At 37.6% G+C, this 23,472-nt stretch overlaps 1 protein-coding gene across 1 annotated transcript in view; it reads right to left on the reverse strand.

The window, feature by feature from the left end:
• The window catches only part of CTNNA3 (catenin alpha 3), a 1,696,848-nt gene extending 1,673,785 nt beyond the window's left edge, over window positions 1-23,063 (reverse strand). Inside the window, exons 1-2 of the mRNA XM_042908368.1 lie at window positions 23,032-23,063; window positions 21,809-21,912 (exon numbers count right to left, since the gene is read on the reverse strand). Coding sequence (XP_042764302.1) covers window positions 21,809-21,912; window positions 23,032-23,041 — 114 coding nt within the window. The 5' untranslated portion in view covers window positions 23,042-23,063. The remainder of the gene's footprint in view (window positions 1-21,808; window positions 21,913-23,031) is intronic.
• Window positions 23,064-23,472: the final 409 nt, after the last annotated feature.

Genomic DNA, 23,472 nt, shown 5'->3' on the forward strand with positions numbered 1-23,472 from the left:
TACAACAGCCAAGATATGGAAACAACCTAAGTGCCCAATGACCAATGAATGGATAAAGAAAATGTGGTATACATATACAGTGGAATATTATTCAGCCATAAAAAATAAAATTTTGACATTTGTAACAATATGGATGGAACCAGAGGGCAATATTGTAAGAGAAATAAGTCAGACAAAGACAAACACCATATGATCTCACTTACATGTGGAATCTAAAAACTAAACAAAAACAAAAAAACAAAAACAGTTCACAGATACAGAGAACACACTGGTGGTTGTCAGAGGCAGGGAGGCAGAAGGTTAGGTGAAATGGGTAAAAGGGGTCAAAAGGTACAAACTTTCAGTTATAAAATAAATAAGTGCTACAGAGATACAACATACAGCATGTTGACTATAGTTAATAATACTGTACTGCGTATTTGAAAGTTGCTGAGGGATGCCCGGGTGGCTCAGTTGATTAAGTGTCCAACTTTATCTCAGGTCATGCTCTCAAGGCTGCTGAGTTTGAGCTCCCTGTTGGGCTCTATGCTGACAGCTCAGAGTCTGGAACCTGCTTCAGATTCTTTGTCTCCCTCTCTCTCTCTGCCCCTCCCCCACTCATGCTCTGTCTCTCTGTCTCTCAATAACGAATAAACGTTTAAAAATAAAAGAAAGAAGGTTGCTGAGAGAGTAGATCTTACAAGTCCTCATCACAGAGGAGAAGAGGCCAAGATGGTGGAGCAGCATGGAAGGTTTTTTTGCCTCTCTCTTCCCTGAAATGCAGCTAGATCAACACCAAACCATCTTGCACACCTAGAAAACTGATCTGAGGATTAACAGAACAATCTACACAACTTGAACCACAGAACTCAGCAGGTATGTGGTGCAGAGAGGTGAACTGAGGGAGAGAGAACCTGCATAGGGTAGGAAGCTGTTTCTGCTTGCAGAGAGGATGGAGACAGGGGGAAGAATACAGGAAAAGCACTCCCCCTGAAAGCAGCTGGAGAGAAAGAGAAAGATTGGAAACACCCAGAAGGGACTCAACAAGAAAGGGAGAAAGGAGAAAGGACAGGGTTTAAATACCATTAAGACTCAATAAACAGGGGAGCGCAGAGTCTGCAACTCCACAGTTCAATACCTGGTGGAGCTCTGGCTGGAAGGGCAAATACCCAGGAGCAGACAGCAAGGTCTGAAGGGTCCTCAGGCCACACAGGGAGGGAGTTCCCTGTTGAGAGGACATTTTTGGTAGAGGCTGTGAGGCCTCCCCACAGGCAAAGTTCCCAGCGAACCCTGGAGAACAGCTATGTTTGCTACTGTTGGAACAAGGACGTTAGGGGTAAAGCCTGTAACAGATGTGTGTTGTGATTTACCATAATCCCTGAAATGCTGCTGCTACACGAGCCCAAGAACTTTTTCTGGGGCAGACTAGTACCCAGCCACAGTCTCTGGGCATCTGCAGCAGTAAAATTGCACAAATGTTCCTGGGGGCAAGCCAGCACCCAGTCATTGCTCCAGGAGACCCTCCCCTAGAAGGCTGGAATGGGTCAAAGCCACAGGATTCTCAGAAGTGAGGAGTTTGGAAACATAGCTCCATCTGAGATAAAACTCGAGAGTTAGGTGCTGCCTGCCAGGCTGAGGGCTTGGTCAGGGACAGTGTAGAAGCAGGAAGTAGATGGAAGTCGAAGAAAAAGGAGGGGTGCTTGATTGCTAGTTGGCAAGAGCACAGAGTTCTGAGCACAGAGACTGGGTAGCTGGTCACCAACACATAAAAAAATGCTAAACATCACTCATCATCAGAGAAATACAAATCAAAACCACCATGAAATACCACCTCACACCTGTCAGAATGGCTAACATTAACAACTCAGGCAACAACAGACGTTGGCGAGGATGTGGAGAAAGAGGATCTCTTTTGCATTATTGGTGGGAATGCAAACTGGTGCATCCACTCTGGAAAACAGTATGGAGGTTCCTCAAAAAATTAAAAATAGAACTACCCTCCAACCCAGCAATTGCACTACTAGGTATTCATCTAAGGGATACAGGTCTGCTGTTTCAAAGGGGCACATGCATCCCAATGTAGTGCTATCGACAATAGCCAAAGTATGGAAGAGCCCAAATGTCCATCAACGAATGGATGGATAAAGAAGATGTGGTGTGTGTGTGTGTGTGTGTGTGTGTGTGTGTGTGTATACACACACACACAATGGAGTATTACTCGGCAATAAAAAAGAATGAGGGGTGCCTGGGTGGCTCAGTTGGTTGAGCGTCCAACTTCAGCTCAAGTCATGATCTCACAGTCCGTGAGTTCGAGCCCCGCGTCGGGCTCTGTGCTGTCAGTTCAGAGCCTGAAGCCTGCTTCAGATTCCGTGTCTCCCTCTCTCTCTGCCCCTCCCCACTCACGCTCTATCTCTATCAAAAAATGAATAAACGTTAAAAAAAAGTTAAAAAAAAAAAGAATGAAATCTTGCCAATTGCAACTACATGGATGGAACTAGGGGGTATTTTATGCTAAGCGAAATTAGTCAGAGAAGAACAAGTATCATATGACTTCACACACATGAGTAATTTAAGCTACAAACAGATGAACATAAGGGAAGGGAAGCAAAAATAATATAAAAACAGGGAAGGGGACAAAACATAAGAGACTTTAAATATAGAGAACAAACAGAGGGTTCCTGGAGGGGTTGTGGGTAGGGGGGATGGGCTAAATGGCTAAGGGGCATTAAGGAAGACACGTGCTGGAATGAGCACCGGGTGTTATACATCGGGGATGAATCACTGGAATCTACTCCTGAAATGATTATTGCACTGTATACTAACTAACTTGGGCGTAAATTTAAAAATAAATAAATAAATAAAAATTTTCAAAAAAAGTAATGCAGAAAAAAAAGAACTACCTGCTATGTTAAAAGATTATTTCACAAATTTGCTCAAGTAGAATGGTGAGCATGTAATTTATGTTCACTTAAGCAATCCTTCATTATTTTTATCTTCCTTCGTAAAGAAAGTGTCAGTAGGTCCCCACAACTTGAGGGCTAGATATTGGTCTTCAGTCATAGCCTTGGCAGCGGCTCCATTTGTACTGTTCATCTCTTTTATATAGAATGTGAATTTAATGAGAATGTTCATTTTCAGAATAAAAATCACTATGATGCCAAAAAAACCTTCTTATCCAAAAAAATAAAATCTGTAACTTATATATATGGTAATGGATGCTAATTAGACTTATTGTGGTGATAATTTCACAATATATACAAATTGACTCATTATGTTGTACACCTGAAACTAATAATGTTATATGTCAATTATACTTCAACTTAAAAATAATAAAATAAAATACAATTGCTTAGGTTTTTTTCACCTTATTTGTCAGCATTAACATTATATCAATAAACCTATTATTGCCTCATTTTTTGTAGAACTTAAATATTATTCATGAATTTTGAATCTTATTGGCCGTCACTTGATCTTTGATGCCCCAAAGTCTCATCTTAATAACACTAGGATATTACCATAGTTCCTCAATTCTAAAACACTATTAATTACAACAAATACCATCTATTGCTTCTTTTCAGAATGTAAGTATAGATAATATTTTGTCAATATTGGAGCATTCAAATTCAAGGCTGAGCTGTGAGGCCTATTATTCCAGGAATACAGAGAGTAAGACAGAACAAAAATACCATTAATCAATCGTCAATAACCTTCAACAAAGCAGGAAAGAATATGCAATGGAAAAAAAGAGTCTCTTCCACAAACGGTGTTGGGAAAACTGGCTCGCAACATGCAGAAGAATGAAATTGAACTTATTTCTTCCACCATATATAAAAATAAATTCAAAATGCATTTAAGACCAGGGGCACCTGGGTGGCTCAGTCAGTTAAGCATCTGACTTCAGCTCAGGTCATGATCTCATGGTCCGTGAGTTCAAGCCCTGCATCAGGCTCTGTGCTGACAGTCCAGAGCCTGGAGCCTGCTTCAGATTCTGTGTCTCCATCTCTGCCCCTCCCCTGCTCATGCCTCTGTCTCTCTCTCTCTCTCTTTCTCTCAAAAAAAAGTAAATAGACATTTTTTAAAAATGCATTTAAGACCTAAATGATGTGCAGCAGGAAACCATCAAAAATCCTAGAGAACACATGCAGCAACCTCTTTGACCTCGGACAGAGCAAATTCTTACTACACACATTGCCAGAGGCAAGGGAAGCAAAAGCAAAAATAAACTTTTGGGATTTCACCAAGTTAAAAAGCTTCTGAAGCAAAGGAAACAATCAAAGGCAGCCTACAGAATGGGAGAAGATATTTGCAAACAACATATTTCAGAAAGGGTTAATCTCCAAAATCTATAAAGAACTTATCAAACTCAACACCCAAATAACAAATAGTCCAGTTAAGAAATGGGCAGAAGACATGAATGGACATTTTTCCAAAGAAGACATCCAGATGGCTCATGAAAAGACACTCAACATCACTCATCATCAGGGACACAGAAGTTAAAACCACGATGAGATACTACTTCATACCAGTCAGAATTGCTAAAATTAACAACACAAGAAACAACAGACGTTGGCAAGGATGCAGAGAAAGGGGAACCCTGTTGTACTGTTGGTAGCAATGCAAACTGGTGTAGCCACTCTGGAAAATAGTATGGAGGCTCCTCAAAAAGTTAAAATTAGGACTACCCTATGATCCAGCATTTGCACTACTAGGTATTTACCCAAAGGATACAAAAGTACAGATTCAAAGGGGCACATGCACCCAATTTTTATACCAGCATTATCAACAATAGCCAAACTATGAAGAAAGCCCAATGTCCATCAATTGATGAATGGATATAGAAGAGGTGAGGTAAACAGATATATAGATATATAGACATACACACACATGAATATATACATATACATGTACATATATACAATGGAATATTACTCAGCCATCAAAAAGAATGAAATCCTGCCAAACAACGTGAATGGAGCTAGAATTTATTAGGCTAAGCAAAATAAATCAGAGAAAGAAAAATACTGTACAATATCACTCATAGGTGAAATTTAAAAAACAAAACAGATGAATATATGGTAAGCAGGGGGGAAAGAGAAGAGAGGGAGATAAACCATAAGAGACTCTTAATGACAGAGAACAAACTAAGGGTTGATGAAGAGAGGTGATGGGAAATGGGTTAGATGGGTGATGGGCATTAAGAAGAGCACTTGTGATGAGCATTGGATCTTGTATGTAAGTGATGAATCACTGAGTTCTACCACTGAAGCCAATATTGCACTGTATATAAACTAACCAAAATTTAAATTTAAAAAATTTATATATATACACATATATATGTATGTATACATATATAACATATATATGTATATAACATATATATACACATATATGTGTGTATATACATATATATTTACATATATATACATATATATATATGAACAAAAATACCATTAATCAGGTTTGAGTTCAAAGCTGATTCTCTTGAGATTTTAAGAAAAAAATAGTTGTGGAAGGCATTAATGAAAAAGAAAATCATTTTCTACATTATTTTGGCTCCTCTTTAGCAAAGGCTAGATCTGACAGACTAGATCATAGAGTTTTACAAAGCAGATCTGGTCAGATAAAGAAAAAAAAGTAGGGAAGCTCCCCTCACCTAGCCCCAAGAGACTAGTGGAAGAAGTGGCTGACAGATAAGAAAGACAGGTAAGATACATGTCCTTATTTCCCCTGTCTGAGGTTCACTCAGACTGGGGAGCTGCATTAGCATGATTGAGGGGAAATACTGAAAACAGAGAATCTTGGTTCCATTTATCTTTGGAACTCTGGAAGAAAACAGCTTCATAAGCTGCTCTGCACAAACTTTGGAGTTGCCACAGTGACATCTTGGCATCACAGTGTTATTATAAGTAGGAGGAAGGGAAGCTTAGCTTTCCTAAAGTCAGTCCTGATTGCCATGAGACACGGATAAGACCCACACCATCCTAGATACCATAAAGGACATCAAAATGTGGCTGTGTTAAAGACTGGTGGGCCTGCCCTGAGCCCACCATGGTGAGAAACAAGGTGATCCTACAGCATAGGCTGAGAAGTAGACAGATAATGCCAAACACTTGACAGAGGATGTATCTGGGATTTAAGGGTCTGAAGCACTATCAGGGGCCAAGCATCCTGAGAGAACTATGGACTCCAACCAAGATGAAAAAGAATATGCCACAAATTCTGTCAGCTATGGACTATATAGGAAATACAGAGACACCCAGTCACCACTGGGTGTCTGGTCACCAGTGGGACTGGTCACCAGTCCAGAAATCATCCCAGACCAGCCATTCTGCAGCAATAACCACTACATGTACAAAGGTCCATCTCCCACTCCCATAGGATCACATAAGCAACACTCCCATCCAACCACCTATTTCTGATCACTATATCTAAAGAAATTGAGTACTTACCAAAAGGGACTGTGCCCTAAAATCATCAAAAAGGAAAACTACATTAAATGCTCATATTCGTTATAAGATATATCATAATTTCAGAAATGTTAAAAATACAGGTGGAGAATGTTGGAAAATGTGTCTAAACCACAGTATCTTGCTCTATCATGGGTTGAGAATGCAAACTGTTTCCTAAAAAGAAAAAACGCAGGGGCATCTGGCTGGCTTAGTCAGAGGAATATGGGACTCTCTGATTTCAGGGTCGTGAGTTTAAACCCCACATTGGGTATAGAGATTATAAATAAATAAACTTTAAAAAATGTTAAAAGAAAAAACTCATCTGAAAAATCACAAACCACATTTGTTAAGCCTTAGTTTATACAGCATTGTACTGTACATACTATAAATATCCAAATTTCCAGCTATATCAAGGTTAAATAACTTTTCCAAAGATAAAAATTATTTCTAGATTATAACAAACTGTGTCCTGGTTCCAAACATCCTAAAGAGAATCCCTAGCTCTTGAAAATCTCGTTTCTCAGGTCATGGTTTCTAGTGCCCCAAAGCCATTTCTGGGTATCATAGAATCCCTTGACATAGACTGACCACAGGCTTAGTCAGGGTGTGGGAGAGGCAGATCCTCCTCAAAAAAAAAAAAAAAAAAAAAAAAATGTGCAGGTCTCTCACAACAGGACAATCACCCCTGGGCAGCCCCTTCAGAACAGAACAACAATCAGAGTTCAGAAATTCCTGGTGACCTCACCACTCTGCCCCAGCATAAGGATGTATATAAGGATGTATATAAGGATGCCCCAGCATAAGGATGTAAGGTAGTGGTTTCCAACTCTGCCTACACAATGTTGCAATTTAAAAGTTAAAATTTACAGTCTCCACCACCACCTTCTCAAATTTGAATGTGATACAAATCAACTGGGATCTTATTACACCATAGATTCTGATTCAGGGGGTCCAGGGTAGGGCATAAGGGACTTCATTTTTCAGGAGTTTCTAAGTGAGCATGATGCTATAAGTCCATGGACAACACTTCGGAGGCAGCAAGGTCTTACTCCAGTGGCTGTATAATACAATCACCTGGGAGGCTTTATAAAAACACTTTTTTCTAATGTTTATTTTTGGGAGAGAGAGAAAGAGACAGAGCACGCATGGGGAAAGGGGCAGAGAGAGAGGGAGACACAGAATCCAAAGCAGGCTCTAGGCTTTGAGCTCTTAGCACGGAGCCCTACGTGGGGCTCAAACCCGAACCGTGAGATCATGACCTTAGTGGGAGTCAGACGCTTAACCGACTGAGCAACCCAAGCGCCCCAAGGGAAGCTTTTTAAAAATACTGTTAACAGGGTCCTACTCAAGATTCTGATTTAATCGGCCTTAGCTGTGGCCTGGGTAGCAGGATGTTTGTAAGTTCCTTACACAATGCCCTCATATAGCTGAAAGTTGAAAAGCCCTGGTGCAGATGATTATAAACGTACATGTGATAGGACACCACACCACAATTTCAGACTTGTGTATTATGAATCTCTTCCCTCACAGCAATTCCACCCCAAATAGGGTCCACCAAAAGCAAGGTGCCATGGGTAGTCAAAAAACTTAGAGTCCACCATAACCTAATCCATACATGGATCCATAATGCTATCTAGTAGTGGACTGCTGAGTAAGGGAGAGCTACAGAACATGGATCCAAGACCTCTCAATAACAGTAGTTTTCCTAGAGCCGCTGCTAACTGTCCTACTGGGACCTAGGAGAGCTAACTGAGCACATTACAGAGAGTTGATAAGGAGGTTACCCTCAGGAATTCCTTATAAATTTATCCCAGATGAGCACCACCGAAATCCATTAAAGAGACAGGGAATGAGCCCTATACTAGAGCAAGCCTTGGGCCAAGAGGCAGAATCAGGTTCACTACTGGCTGATATAAAGGCCAGCATAGCATTTCTCACATTGTAATTACCTGGCAGCTTTTAAAATTACTTCTTGGTCCTACTCCCAAAGATTCTGATTTCATTGGTTTCCTGTGTGGCCTGGACATCAGGATTTTTTAAAGCTCCCCAGATAATTTTAATGTGCAGCCAGGATTGAAAACCACTGGACTAACAGGATGTCAAAGCAAATAGGAATTTTCTCAACTGCCTAGTTAGCACTCTTCTCCCAAGTGAGGGTTTGTATCTCTCACAGGGCTTGGCCACAAATCACTCCATCATAATTTATGTCACAGGAACTCCCAACTGTGTATGGGATATTGCCCATTTCTTACCCTTCTTTAATCAGTAAATATAGATTATCTCCATGAGAAAAATGTCAGTGTAGAGCAGGGGCCTGCAAATTAGGCATCCAGGGCAAAATCTAGTCACTTGCCTATTTTGTAAATAAAGTTTTATTGGAACACAGCCATATTTTATTATAAACATCCATTTGCTTACGTATTGTCTATGGCTGCTTTCAAATTACAATGGCAAAGTAATTGCAATAGAGACCCTATGACTGTCAAAGCTGAACTATTCACTCTCTGGACCTGTACAGAAAAAGTTTGCATGGAGTTGTCAAGCTATAGATGCTGGGTGTTCTGAAATAGTCCAGGAATGTCTGTGAAGGGTAGAATCACACTTAAAGCAGTGAAAATGATGACATCTGGGGAGATATGGACTCCTATACCTTCAACCAGCTGAACCAGAATTTCTCCCATCAATCTAGCATTTTCCACTAAAAAGGCAGATGGATGTGGGCTTATCAGTCTATATCACCTGGCTGCCTATGGAACCCATTTATAAGAAAAAGACCTTATTCCACAACTAAGTTAGAAGTGGATACCTGTGAGATCAGTCTGAATGTGCAGAGGAAAAGATGAGCTGTGATTAAAAGATAAAGTAACAACAGAAGTGGAATGGACTGGGGTGGTCAGAGAAACAAGAACAACATGGCAGCAACACTAGAGTGAGTGGAAAGAAAATCAGAGCCTGACAGAATAAAAGGTCTAGGAAGCAAGTGAGTAGAGGTGAAAATATGCTGAGACTGACATCTGCTCACAGCTAATCTCAGAGCTACCAAATTCTGGTGGTGGGAGCAATCCTTATATATTCAGCCATGCACAATTCCTCATGCTATTTTAATCAATTAGCTATTAGTTTTTCTTATCCTTATTTTAATTTAAAATTTTTTAATGTTTATTTATTTTAGAGAGAGAGACAGAGCGTGAGTTGGGGAGGTGCAGAAAGGGAGGGAGACACAGAATCCAAAGCAGGCTCCAAGCTCTGAGCTGTCAGCACAAAGCCCAATGCAGGGCTCAAACCCACAGCCTGATGTGGGGCTGACCCAAGCCAAAGTCAGACACTTAACTGACTGAGCCACCCAGGTGCCCCATCCTTATTTTAATTTAAAGAGTGGCTTCCTACTCTGGAAAACAGTGTGGAGGTTCCTCAGAAAATTAAAAATAGACCTACCCTATGACCCAGCAATAGCACTGCTAGGAATTTACCCAAGGGATACAGGAGTACTGATGCATAGGGGCACTTGTACCCCAATGTTTATAGCAGCACTCTCAACAATAGCCAAATTATGGAAAGAACCTAAATGTCCATCAACTGATGAATGAATAAAGAAATTGTGGTTTATATACACAATGGAGTACTACATGGCAATGGGAAAGAATGAAATATGGCCTTTTGTAGCAACGTGGATGGAATTGGAGAGTGTTATGCTAAGTGAAATAAGTCATACAGAGAAAGACAGATACCATATGTTTTCACTTCTATGTGGATCCTGAGAAACTTAACAGAAACCCATGGGGGAGGGGAAGGAAAAAAAAAAGAGGTGAGAGTGGAAGAGAGCCAAAGCATAAGAGACTCTTAAAAACTGAGAACAAACTGAGGGTTGATGGGGGGTGGGAGGGAGGGGAGGATGGGTGATGGGTATTGAGGAGGGCACCTTTTGGGATGAGCACTGGGTGTTGTATGGAAACCAATTTGACAATAAACTTTATATATTGAAAAAAAAATAAAAATAAAGAGTGGCTTGCTTTTTCTCAACTATAGAAATACCATAGAGATAACATCTTTATACTTACTAAGCCTTGAACCTGTAAGTGTTTAAAAGACATTCATTAACGAACTTCTAAGATAACTTGTTGAAGTTAGAGTCAAAACCCCAATATTTGCATATAAAGTAATCTACAAGAACACTATATGCATGCAGACCTGTCTTTAAGATTTCCTTGGAATCTTCAAGATTAATTCTGACATAAATTCTATTGATAGAATAATCAGCAAAGCTACCAACAAGAAGCTTGGTGATAAAACCAAGGAAACCTAAGCAAAAAGCATCACACTCATTCAAAATGACGTACTGAAATGACAGAAAACCACCACAAACAAATGGAACTTGAATTCTTTTCTGAAAGAATCAAAGGAAATTATATTCTAGGAGGCTAAGAAGCCAAAGCATGTCTTCTCCCAGCTACATAGAAATCAATCAGATCGGTCTATAGAATAGTAAGAAAAGAACCCTTTGGATATCTAAACATCTAATTGCTTTTTTTTTTTCTTTTCTTTCTCTTGGCTGAAGGAGAGGAGAAAGAAATTCTGTTGATAGTAGGGTGTGGCACAGGGGTTCTGCACAGAAGCCAGGAAAGAAAGAAAAACATGGTACTTGGAAGAGTAAGAATTCACCATCCAGGCACTTGGATTGGGATTTACACTAACAAGGAGAGGGGAGAGATTGGAGAAGAAGCTGAAAGGAGTTTTTTCATAATGAATTTTGTGTGGCTTTAGGTCACAAAAATTGCTTCACTGGGGCCCATGTGACAGCATACTTGGGAAGAGAGGCATTCTCCCCTCTCCTGTAGGAGCCCAGTGCCATTCTGCCACCTTGAGAACTGGCAGCTTTGGAGGAATTGGGACATGGCTACCTTGGCACGTCATTCCCAGACTCACAATGGGCATCATTGACAGTGAATCATCAACAAGACAAAGCTAAACGAAATGGGAAAACACAGCAGACAGTTTTGGAAGCAAAAGTGAGTCATACCTCAGAGACTCCAAATTTTAGAGATGAGAAGAAAAACAAAGGAGAGACTTTGCAGGAAAATGTCCATCCTAACACAGGTAATGAGGAAAATTATAGGAACCCTGGATTGCTGCTACTAATGGAACTTCTTTTGAACTTGCAGACACTTCTTTTGAACTTTTCAGAACTTTCAGATGAGGAGGTAGGAAGCCAGGGAATCAGATCACATAAGGAAGAAAAGTATCTGGCCTATATGCCCAATGCTCAAGGGAACTGGAAACAGGCCCCACAGAGGCTAGAGTATAATTCTGAGACTAGAATGTGGTTTGGAAACTGGAAGAATACATTAAAACACTGGTAAATAGGTATTTTCACTGTCCCTCAATAGCAGGAGTTTGTGGATCTGAATTTGAAAACTGCTCCACTAGAACTCTCCTCCCTGTCTCTACTTCTTTCTTTAGTTTTGTACATGATGGAACTGTTTAACCCCAGATACTAACTACTTAACTCTCAGTATGTAGTCAATTCCCCAAAAAGAGGATGGTGATAGAACCTATTCACCATCTTCTCCCAAAGGCAAAGCTCGCATGCCAGATTGCCTCATAGGCTTCTTGCCAACAAGTAACTGTCAATAAGTCAGCTGCCCACTAAAAAAGGAACCTCTAAGAAGAATGCAATTTGGAAGATAATAATTACTGGAGATTTTCACAATATTCCCATTCTCCTGAGCACAGGATAGGATCATACATCCAGTATCCACAATGACCACATTACTTGCTTTGACAAAAGCAATATGAGTGAAACTGACATATATCACACCTGGGTGGACATTTTAGGAGACTTTGCGTGATTCATCATGTTCTCTTTCCCTGTTACAATACTGGAAGTAAATACAGATATGAAGCCGGGTCTCTGGGTGCTGGTACTAAGTAGAGACATCCTGCTAACTTACAATGGACATGTAGCGTAAGCACAAAATGAACTTTTATTAAGCCTCAGAAATATGGGATTTGGCTTATCATAGCAAAATTTAGCTTATGCTGACCAATAAAAGAGTTGGAAGATATTCTTAAATTAGACCCAATGAATATTATTGAGCATATGAAACCATCCCCAAGGGACTTCCAGAAATAGATGGAGACACTATGCAAGTAGAAGCCAAGGAAAGGCCAAGAGAAGGTCCTACAAGAGTTAGGAATGAGAGCCAGAGAAATAATGTTTATTACTATTGATTTAACTCTGTATTTACCTCTTGAAACATAGGATATATACACATCATAAAATGTACTTGAACCTTTACCCCAAAAAAACTTTGTACAAGATAACACGTTATACAAAGTTTGCTAATGTTTTTATCTTAAAAGATTTTGAGTAAGTCAGTTCTTTAAGTTCGCTTTCAACATGAATCTGACACATAGCAAATTATATTTTGTGGCAAATAAGATTATAGACAGTTCCATTATGTAATGACTGTAGCATGATCTAGCAACTCTTATCTCCTTCAAAGAGTATACGACATACAGATGTAAATTCTTTTAATCGCAATTGTGCATAAATAGACTTTCTGCACTGCACTGCCTAATTTGGATCTTGAAAGTGATAAAGTGCAGATGCCTACAGTTGCAATCATAAAAATGTAATTCCTGAGAAAAAAATTATTTCTGATACATTTGAGGAATTTATTACAGAGGGATGCAACTGTTTAAGTTATAACACAGAAAAAATGAAAGCAACTGATTGAAATATATCCCAGACAGAACATCCCTGTAAAATGACCTAGTAATTTACCTGTACCCAAGAGAAAAAAAAATAGATTAAAGATAAATCAAGTTTGGTGGGGAACACTCTGATAACTATAAAAAGAGCAGAATAAAGATTTATGAATAAATGAATAGAAGCCAGAGTGACATAATAGTATCTATGACCAATTACTCCAAAAATTAAAATGTGATTTTGACTTTGAGTTATATACAGAGCTGGCAAGTAATTTCTGTGAAACCTTGAAAGCAAAGGAATATAACATTAAGATAAATAATGAGTAAAAGTGAGGATTTTTTAATGGGGTTACTACATTGATAACTTTATCTGGTGGCACTATGAGCTTAAAGATCATGAACTTCTTTTGGAATGTTTTCCAGTATAACCAGAGGCAATATTACATACTTAAACCAAGTAAGTATTTCAAATTAAATACTCGTTGATAAAAAAAGTCAATACTACCCAAGGCAATCTACATATTCAATGCAATCCCTATCAAAATAACACCAACATTCTTCACAGAACTAGAACAAACAATCCAAAAATTTGTATGGAACCAGAAAAGATCCCAAATAGCCAAAGCAATTCTGAAAAAGAAAACAAAAGTTGGAGGCATCACAATTCCAGACTTCAAGATGTATTACAAAGCTGTAATCATCAAGACAGTATGGTACTGACACAAAAACAGACACTTAGATCAATGGAACAGAATAGAGAACCCAGAAATGGACCCATAAACATATGGCCATCTAATCTTCGACAAAGCAGGAAAGAGTATCAAATGGAATAAAGACAGTCTCTTCAGCAAATGGGAAAACTGGACAGCAACATGCAGAAAAATGAGCCTGGACCACTTTCTTACACCATACACAAAAATAAACTCCATACACAAAAATAAACTCAAATGGATTAAAGATCTAAATGTAAGGCAGGAAGCCATCAAAACCCTCAAGGAGAAAGCAGGCAAAACCCTCTCTGACCTTAGCCACAGCAACTTCTTACTTAACGTGTCTCCGGAGGCAAGGGAAATAAAGGCAAAAACAAACTACTGGGACCTCATCAAGATAAAAAGCTTCTGGACAACGAGAGAAATAATCAGCAAAACTAAAAGGCAATCAATGGAATGAAAGAAGATATTTGCAAATGGCATATCAGACAAAGGGCTAGTATCCAAAATCTATAAGGAACTTATCAAACTCAACACCCAAAAAACAAATAATGCAATGAAGAAATGGGCAAAAGACATGAATAGACACTTCTCTAAAGAAGACATCTAGATGGCTAACAGACACATGAAAAAAATGCTCAACATCACTCATCATCAGGGAAATACAAATAAAAACGACAATGAGATATCACCTCACACCTGTTAAAATGGCTAAAATTAACAACTCAGGCAACGACAGATGTTGGCAAGGATGCGGAGAAAGAAAAACCCTTTTTCACTGCTGGTGGGAATGCAAACTGGTGCAGCCACTCTGGAAAACAGTACGGAGGTTCCTCAAAAAATTAAAAATAGAACTACCCTATCACCCAGCAATTGCACTACTAGGTATTTATCCAAAGGATGCCAGGTGTGCTGTTTTGAAGGGGCACAATGCACCCCAGTGGTTATAGCAGCACTATCAATAGCCCAAGTAGGGAAAGAGCCCAAATATCCATCAACAGATGAATGGATAAAGAAGATGTGATATATATAAATATATATATTATAGATAAATATAGATATCTATATCAATATAGATATATCTATATATAAATATCTATAGATATCTACATCCATTTATCAGCAATCAAAAATAATGAAATCTTGTCATTTGCAACAACATAGATGGAACTACAGTGTTTATGCTAAGCAAAATTAGAGAAAGACAAATACCATATGACTTCACTCATATGTGGAATTTAAGATACAAACCAGATGACGATAAGGTGAAGGGAAGCAAAAATAATATAAAAACAGGAGGGGGACAAAACATAAGAGACTCTTAAATACAGAGAACAAACAGGGTTGCCAGAGGGTTTTGGGGGGTGGATGGGCTAAATGGGCAAGGGGCATTAAGAAAGACACTTGTTGGGATGAGCACTGGTATTATATGTAGTGGATGAATCACTGGAATCTAGTCCTGAAATCATTATTGCACTATATGCTAACTTGGATGTAAATTTTAAAAATATAAAATAATAAAAATAAATAAAATAATAAAATAAAATAGAAAAAATAGAAAAAAATGCAATGAGATATTCAGTATGATGCTATTTTAGAAAAATGCACCTAAAATACAATTTAAGGAAAATTTTTACTTGTATTGATAGGTAATACATGATCAAAGTGACAGATACAAGAACTCTGTGCATCAACAAAAGGTCAGTTATATTAATAATTCTTTGAGTTAGAAATACGCTGGTTTTTGATAAGAATAATTCCATTAAAATGAAAATCAAGAGTATGTCCAAATCATTTGCTGCACTAGAATTCTCCTTTATGGGATAATTTCTAAACATAGTAAATATTCTATAAATTATTAATACTTTGATTTGAATCTTGCTAAGATCTAGAAACTTTTTTCTAACTGGGATATTAGTGAACTAGTATACCAACTGCCTTTAAGAAATCAAGAAACTTGTTCAAAAACATTCACAACAATCTTAAGGACCATAAAATTAGCAACTACACTTACATATAACTGAGAACTATCTAGCATATAATAAATACTAATTATTCTTTCCCTGACACATTTACTTGTAGATCATGAAGAAGTATGAATCCAAGCACCATATTTAAACCCCTGTGAAGTAATAAGCATGACCACACTTTTTAAAAGAGTTAAATTTCTTTCCAATCAAATACACTTATTACAGGTCATTTTACCCTTTTAATTTTCTACATGGACTCATCAAGTGTTTATAGATTATTATAATAGTTTTTAAACATGCCAGGAAATACACATAAACTGTGAACAGCATACTCTTCAATGTGAATTTATTTAAAATATTCCCTATTGACTGCCTTATCAACGTACTTGACTAAACCAAACTATTTATTGGTTTCAGTTAGAACATAAAAAGTAGTTTCTTCATAATGATACTTTCTCTATTCATAAACAATATGTCAGCAGCCTTTGTGACTAGCAAGTCTTAAGTGACCAACTCTAATGTTCTACTCTTACAGGACAAATAAGGGTTATGTGGTTGCATTACTGCACTAGCCTTTATCACTAAATGAAGGCCATTACCCTACTCACATCTAGTAATTGCAGAGGAACAAAATCTTAAATGACTTGTGAGAACTCATTTTATAACTTCCAAAACCATAACAATTCTCATTACTTGCTCACTTTTACATTTAGTAACTAATCCTAGGGAGACAATTTGAACTGATGACAAAAATTTATATACAAAGATGTTCAACACAACATTATTCATAACAGTAAAAAAGCAAAAACCACCTGAATGTCCCAAAATGGGAGGCTGCTTTATTTTTTTTTATGAAATTTATTGTCAAATTTGTTTCCATACAATACCTAGTGCTCATTCCAACAGGTGCCCTCCTCAATGACCATCACCCACTTTCCCCTCCCTCCCACCCCCCATCAACCCTCAGTTTGTTCTCAGTTTTTAAGAGTCTCTTATGATTTGGCTCCCTCCCTATCTTTTTTTTTTCCTTCCCTTCCCCCATGGTCTCCTGTTAAGTTTCTCAGTATCCACATAAGAGTGAAAACATGGTATCTGTCTTTCTCTGTATGACTTATTTCACTTAGCATAACACTCTCCAGTTCCATCCACGTTGCTACAAAGGGCCATATTTCATTCTTTTCTCATTGCCACGTAGTACTCCATTGTGTATATAAACCACAATTTCTTTATCCATTCATCAGTTGATGGACATTTAGGCTCCTCCCATAATTTGGCTATTGTTGAAAGTGCTGCTATAAACATTGGGGTACAAGTGCCCCTATGCATCAGCACTCCTGTATCCCTTGGGTAAACTCCTAGCAAGGCTATTGCTGGGTCATAAGGTAGATCTATTTTTAATTTTTTGAGGAACCTCCACACTGTTTTCCAGAGTGGCTGCACCAGTTTGCATTCCCACCAACAGTGCAAGAGGGTTCCCGTTTCTCCACATCCTCTCCAGCATCTATAGTCTCCTGATTTGTTCATTTTAGCCACTCTGACTGGCGTGAGGTGGTATCTCAGTGTGGTTTTGATTTGTATTTCCCTGATGAGGAGTGACATTGAGTATCTTTTCATGTGCCTGTTGGCCATCTGGATGTCTTCTTTAGAGAAGTGTTTATTCATGTCTTCTGCCCATTTCTTCACTGGATTGTTTGTTTTTCAGGTGTGGAGTTTGGCTGAGTCCTTTATAGATTTTGGATACTAGCCCTTTGTTTGATATGTCATTTGCAAATATCTTTTCCCATTCCATTGGTTGCCTTTTAGTTTTGTTGATTGTTTCTTTTGCAGTGCAGAAGCTTTTTATCTTCATGAGGTCCCAATAGTTCATTTTTGCTTTTAATTCCCTTGTCTTTGGAGATGTGTCAAGTGAGAAATTGCTGCGGCTGAGTCAGGGAGGTTTTTTCCAAGCTTTCTCCTCTAGGGTTTTGATGGGTTTGATGGTCTCACATTCAGGTCCTTTATCCATTTTGAGTTTATTTTTGTGAGTGGTGTAAGAAAGTGAGGCTGCTTTAAAAAACTATGGTGCAGGGGTGCCTGGGTGGCTCAGTCAGTTGAGTGTCTGACTCTTGATCGTGACTCAGGTCACAATCTCACAGTTCATGAGTTCAAGCTCCACATCAGGCTCCACACCGGAAGTGCGAAGCCCACTTGGAACTCACTCTCTCCCTTTTTCTTCCCCTCCCCAGCTCATGCTCTAGCACTCTCTCTCAAAATAAATAAATAAACTTAAAGAAAACTATGGTGCAGCAATATAATTAAACCACAATTTTATGAAATCATGCTTACAAAGAATGGGGAAATTATCAAAATATCACTTTAAATAGGAAAGTGAAATAAAACCTTACATATACAGTATTATTTCCACCTTGTTTACATATATTCTTCATATATATGAGATATAAATTATATACAACATATATGTTCTTTAATGTTGTAAAACTCTAAGAATAATAAAAATCCATAATTTTAATATATTGCAAGTAAATACAGCAAAACATTGTTTACCTCTTGGTTGTAATAATTGAGTGATTTTTATTCTCATATTTTTGGTTTTGGTTTTGATTTATTTTGTTTTGCTTTTCTACTTTTTTCAGTGAACTTTACCAGAAAAACAATAAATAAGCTTTTTTGTTTCTTTTTAACATGAGAGAATTCAGTAGGTGTCTAAAATAGGGATTCTAATGAAGTCTACAGAGTCATCAAGTATCAATTTCACACCAGGTATCAGTGCTGTTAAGAATGCCAACGTTCATGATTAAGTTTTCATCAGTAAAGCATATGTTTTGTGTTTCCAGTAGCAGATATCTTCTATGGGTGTGCTAAGTAAAATCATGCAGTCTATTCTGAGTTACTCCCCTCCTCACCATCTATCTCACAAAGAAGAAAAGCAGAACATTTTTAAAGTATCAGAGGTGGGGTGCCTGAGTGGCTCAGGCATTTAAGCATCAGGCTCATGTTTTTGACTCAGGTCATGATGTCACAGTTTGTGAGATCAAGCCCCACGTCCAGCTCTATGCTGACAGCATGGAGCCCACTTGGGATTCTCTCTCCCTCTCTCTCTCTGCCCCTCCCCTGCTCACTCTGTCTCTCTCCCTCTCTCTCTCTCTTCAAATAATAAGTAAAGTATCAGAGGTAAAATCAATGCAGTTTCTCACTCAAGTAACCTTTGAGTGCTTCAAAGCCCTAAAAAAGGGATGATTTAACAATCCCATTTACAATTACACCAAAAAAGAAAAAAATACTTAGGAATGAACTTAAACAAGGAGGTGAAAGACCACTACTCCAAAAATTAGAAAACACTGATGAAAGAAATTCAAGATGACCCAAACAAATGGAAAGATATTCCATGCTCATGGACTGAATGATTCAATATTGTTAAAATGCCAATACTACCTAAAATAATGTTCAGACTTAATGTAATGGCTATCAAAACCCAACATGTTTCACAGAAGTAGAATAATCCTAAAATTTGTATAGAACCACAAAAGACCCCAAAGCCCAAGAAATCTTGAAAAAGAACAAAACTAAAGGTATCACAATCCCAGATTTCAAGACACACTACAAAGCTGCAGTAGTCAAAACAGTATGGTTCTGGCACAAAAACAGACACCTAGATCAATTGAACAGAGTAGAGTCCAGTAATAAACCCACACTTATTCATGGTCAACAATAGGGAAAAGACAGTCTCTTCAACAAATGGTTCTGAGAAAACTTGACAGCTACCTACAAAAGAATGAAAATAAACCACTTTCTTACACCACACACAAAAATAAACTGAAAATGGATGAAAGACCTAAATGTAAAGCCTAAAACCTTAAAATTCCTAAAAAACAAAACAAAACAAAACAAAACAAAAAAACAAAAACACCACAGGTAGTAATTTCTTTTACACTGTCTGTAGAAATATTTTCTAGATATGTCTCCTATGCAAAGGAAACAAAAGCAAAATTAAACTGTTGGGACTATACCAAAATAAAAAGCTTTTGCACAGCAAAGGAAAACGTCCACAAAACAAAAAGGCAACCTAGTGAACTGGAGAAGATATTTGCAAATTATATATCCAATAAAGGGTTACTATCTAAAATGCATAAAGAGCGGCGCCTGGGTGGCTCAGTCGGTTAAGTGTCCAACTCTTGCTGTCAGCTCAGGTGATGATCCCACAGTTCGTGAGACCGATCCTTTTGCTGGGCTCTGCACTGACAGCACGGAGCCTGCTTGGGATTTTCTCTCTCCCTCTCTCTCTGCCCCCTCCCTCTCATGGACACACACGATTCCCCCCACAAAATAAATAAATAAACATTTAAAATATATAAAGAACTTCTATAACCCAACACACACCAAAAAAAAAGCAAGAATCCAATTATAAAATGAGTAGAGGACCTGAAGAGACATTTTTCCAAAGAAGACATATAGATAACAGACACTTGAAAAGATCCTCAACATCACTCATCATCAGGGAAATGCAAATTAAAACTGCAATGAGATATCACCCTACACCTGTCAGAATGGCTAAAATCAAAAACACATAAAACAAGTATTGGAGACAACACAAAGAAAAAGGGACCCTCATGCATTGTTGGTGGGAACAAAAACTGCAGCAACCACTGTGGAAAACAGTTTGGAGGCTCCTCAAAAAATTAAAAATAGGGTCACCATATAATATAGTAATTCCACTACTGGGTATTTACACAAAAAATATAAGAACAGTAATTCAAAAATATATATACGCACTCCTATGTTTACTGCAGCATTATCTGCGATAGCCAAATTATGGAAACAGCCCAAGTGTCCATCAATGGATGAATGGATAAAGATGTGTTATATACACACTGGAATATTAGTCATCTAAAAAAGAATGAAATCTTGCCATTTTGCAACAACATGAATGGACCTAGAGGGTATAATGCTAAGTGATATACGTCAAGAAAAAAAAAAGAAAATACCATATGATTTCATGTATATGTGAAATTTAAGAAACAAATGAACAGAAAGAAAGAAAGAAAGAAAGAAAGAAAGAAAGAAAGAAAGAAAGAAAGAAAAGAAAAGAAAAACAACAGCAACAACAACAACAAAAAAAATAGGCACTTGAATTCAGAGAACTGGTGTTTGCCAGAGGGGACATAGGGGAATGGGTAAAATAGATGAATAAAATTAGGAGTAAACTTATCATGATGAGTACTGAGAAATGTACAGAATTGTTGAATCATATTGTATACCTGAAACTAATAAAATACTGTATATGAATTATACTTGAATAAAAAAGAAAAAGAGATAATTTGTCTTAGAAGGTATAATGTGTGATAAGCCTAAAGAGAAGTTCCCTCACAAATTTTGGGTTAAGGACAAAAATTTAAGTCTATAGCATTGTATAAGTTTTTTCAAGTTCTGCTTTAAGAGCTCCAATAAATAAAATCTGGACTTACATAATAAGTCAGAGAATCATGATGTATATTATGAAAGGATTATTGACTTTATGAAAGACTTTATCACAGAATTTCTTAAATAGTTGCTTTTCTCATACATTTTGGTATTTTAAAAATAATTTCCTACTTGACAAGTGAGCCACTATGTGCCTTGGGACAAGTCATTGAAAGTCTCTAGGCTCAACTTCCTCATCTATATAATAAAGATGGTTTTAACATGCTGCCTACCTCACTCAGTTTTCATGACTATAAAACAAGAGTATTTATATAAAGATACTTTGAAAGCTGTATATATATATTTTTATGGCTGTTGCTTTTAAAAGAGAATCTGGAGGGGGTAACTTTCATAAATTTCTTATTATTACTAAATATATAATTTTTTTTTTATTTTAACAGCACTTTAAAGGACAATTTGAGATGACATACTCATTCTATGAAAATCAACTCTTTTCTTGGTTCATGATCTACTTTTCCCATGTTTTTAGATCTTCTTCAGTTACACATTTTTATTCCCATGGTCTTAATACCTGGATTATGAGAGGTTCCAGTAGTTTCTCTACAGTGAATGTTTGGACCTGCAGATCCTGAGGATCAATATTCAGTGTGATTGGTGTTTCAGCTGACATGCTGCCTGTGCACAAAAGCAAAAAAAGACACTTATTAATAAAGAAAAATACTTTCTAAAGGGGAAGCACTAATGAAAACCATAGAGTACATGAGATCTGTATTCAGCACCTCTTCCTGATATCAGCCATAGCTCTCAGATGACCAGGGTGCCAAGTTCACCAACAGAGAAATGAGATATTCCCCATCTGTTCTCGGAGGCCATGTGGTCTAGAATTAGATCTTCCAACGAATCAATCTATGTTAGTATATGTTCATGACTAAAATAATAACCCAGGGTGAGTTTACATTTGACCAGGAGTCTTAAGGAAAAAAGAATGGCCAAATGGTGAGACATATTTTACAGCATGCAAGTGCTTTGACTTCCATGAAATCATAGCACTGAGGCAGCCAGCACTCATATTTTGCTTGTTCTTGCTAATGATGACTCAGATGAGGAGGCAAATAGAACTTTGGAAGACATATGACACATCTCTATTTGGGGAACTGTTTGAGGGTTTGATTGGAAAAGAAAGTTGGGGGCAATTTACTTTCCTATACAGAAAATAAACTAATTTAAATTGGCATGGTTATACATAAAGAGAGAAGAGATTGATACTTGGGCAAGACAAAATAAGACAAAAATTATAAGCCATCTTTAAGGCATTGATATTAATCTCAGAAATCAGTGAGATTTTTGCATAAGAACACACATATATATCAGAAGACCATAAATGGCATGTATCATAATGTATTCAAGTCAGCAAATTGGCTATAAAGACTATTACCCAAATCATTAAGCTTACAAATTGGTATCAACTTATTCACAGTCAAGTATTTACTGAAGGTCCACAGAAATAAACAGTAAGAAACATGTATCACCTGTATGTAACTTAGTCTCAAAAAAAAATTATAGTCCACAGAAACATGTGTTACTATCAGCTCAAAAACCTTCCCACTTGGCTCTTACCCATTTTCTTCTATAGTTTCCTGTATTTGCAGGCTAAGAAAATATTAGATTCTGCCCCCAGAAAATATCCAGATATTCCCTATGGCACTCAAGGAAGCTAAAACAAAAATAATTAAGAAGTACAATAGCACTCCCCCTTTATCTACAGTTTTACTTTTTGTGGCTTCAGTTACCCACAGTCAATCATGGTCCAGTCCAGAAACAGATGATCCTCCTTCTGACATATCACCAGAAAATGAATAGAAGCCTAACACTGCGTCACAATGCCTAGGTCATTTAACTCACTTCATCTCATCAAATAGGCTAATTTTACCATCTCACAAGAAGATGAAGACTGAGCACAATAAGATATTTTGAGGAAAAGAGATAAACTATATCGCATAACTTTTATTATACTATATTGCCATAATTTTTCTATTTTATTATTGTTATTAATCTCTTACTGTGCCTAAACTTCATCACAAGTACATATATATAGTAAAAAAAACATAGTATACACAGAGTTTGGTACCATCTAGGATTTCAGGCATCCACTGGGGGTCTTGGAACATATTCCCCATGAATAAAAGGGGACTACTATACATTTAGTTTAGTTTATGATTTTAGATATAAGGGTAG

Source organism: Panthera leo, chromosome D2 (genome assembly GCF_018350215.1).
Source record: "Panthera leo isolate Ple1 chromosome D2, P.leo_Ple1_pat1.1, whole genome shotgun sequence".
Classification (NCBI taxonomy): domain Eukaryota; kingdom Metazoa; phylum Chordata; class Mammalia; order Carnivora; family Felidae; genus Panthera; species Panthera leo.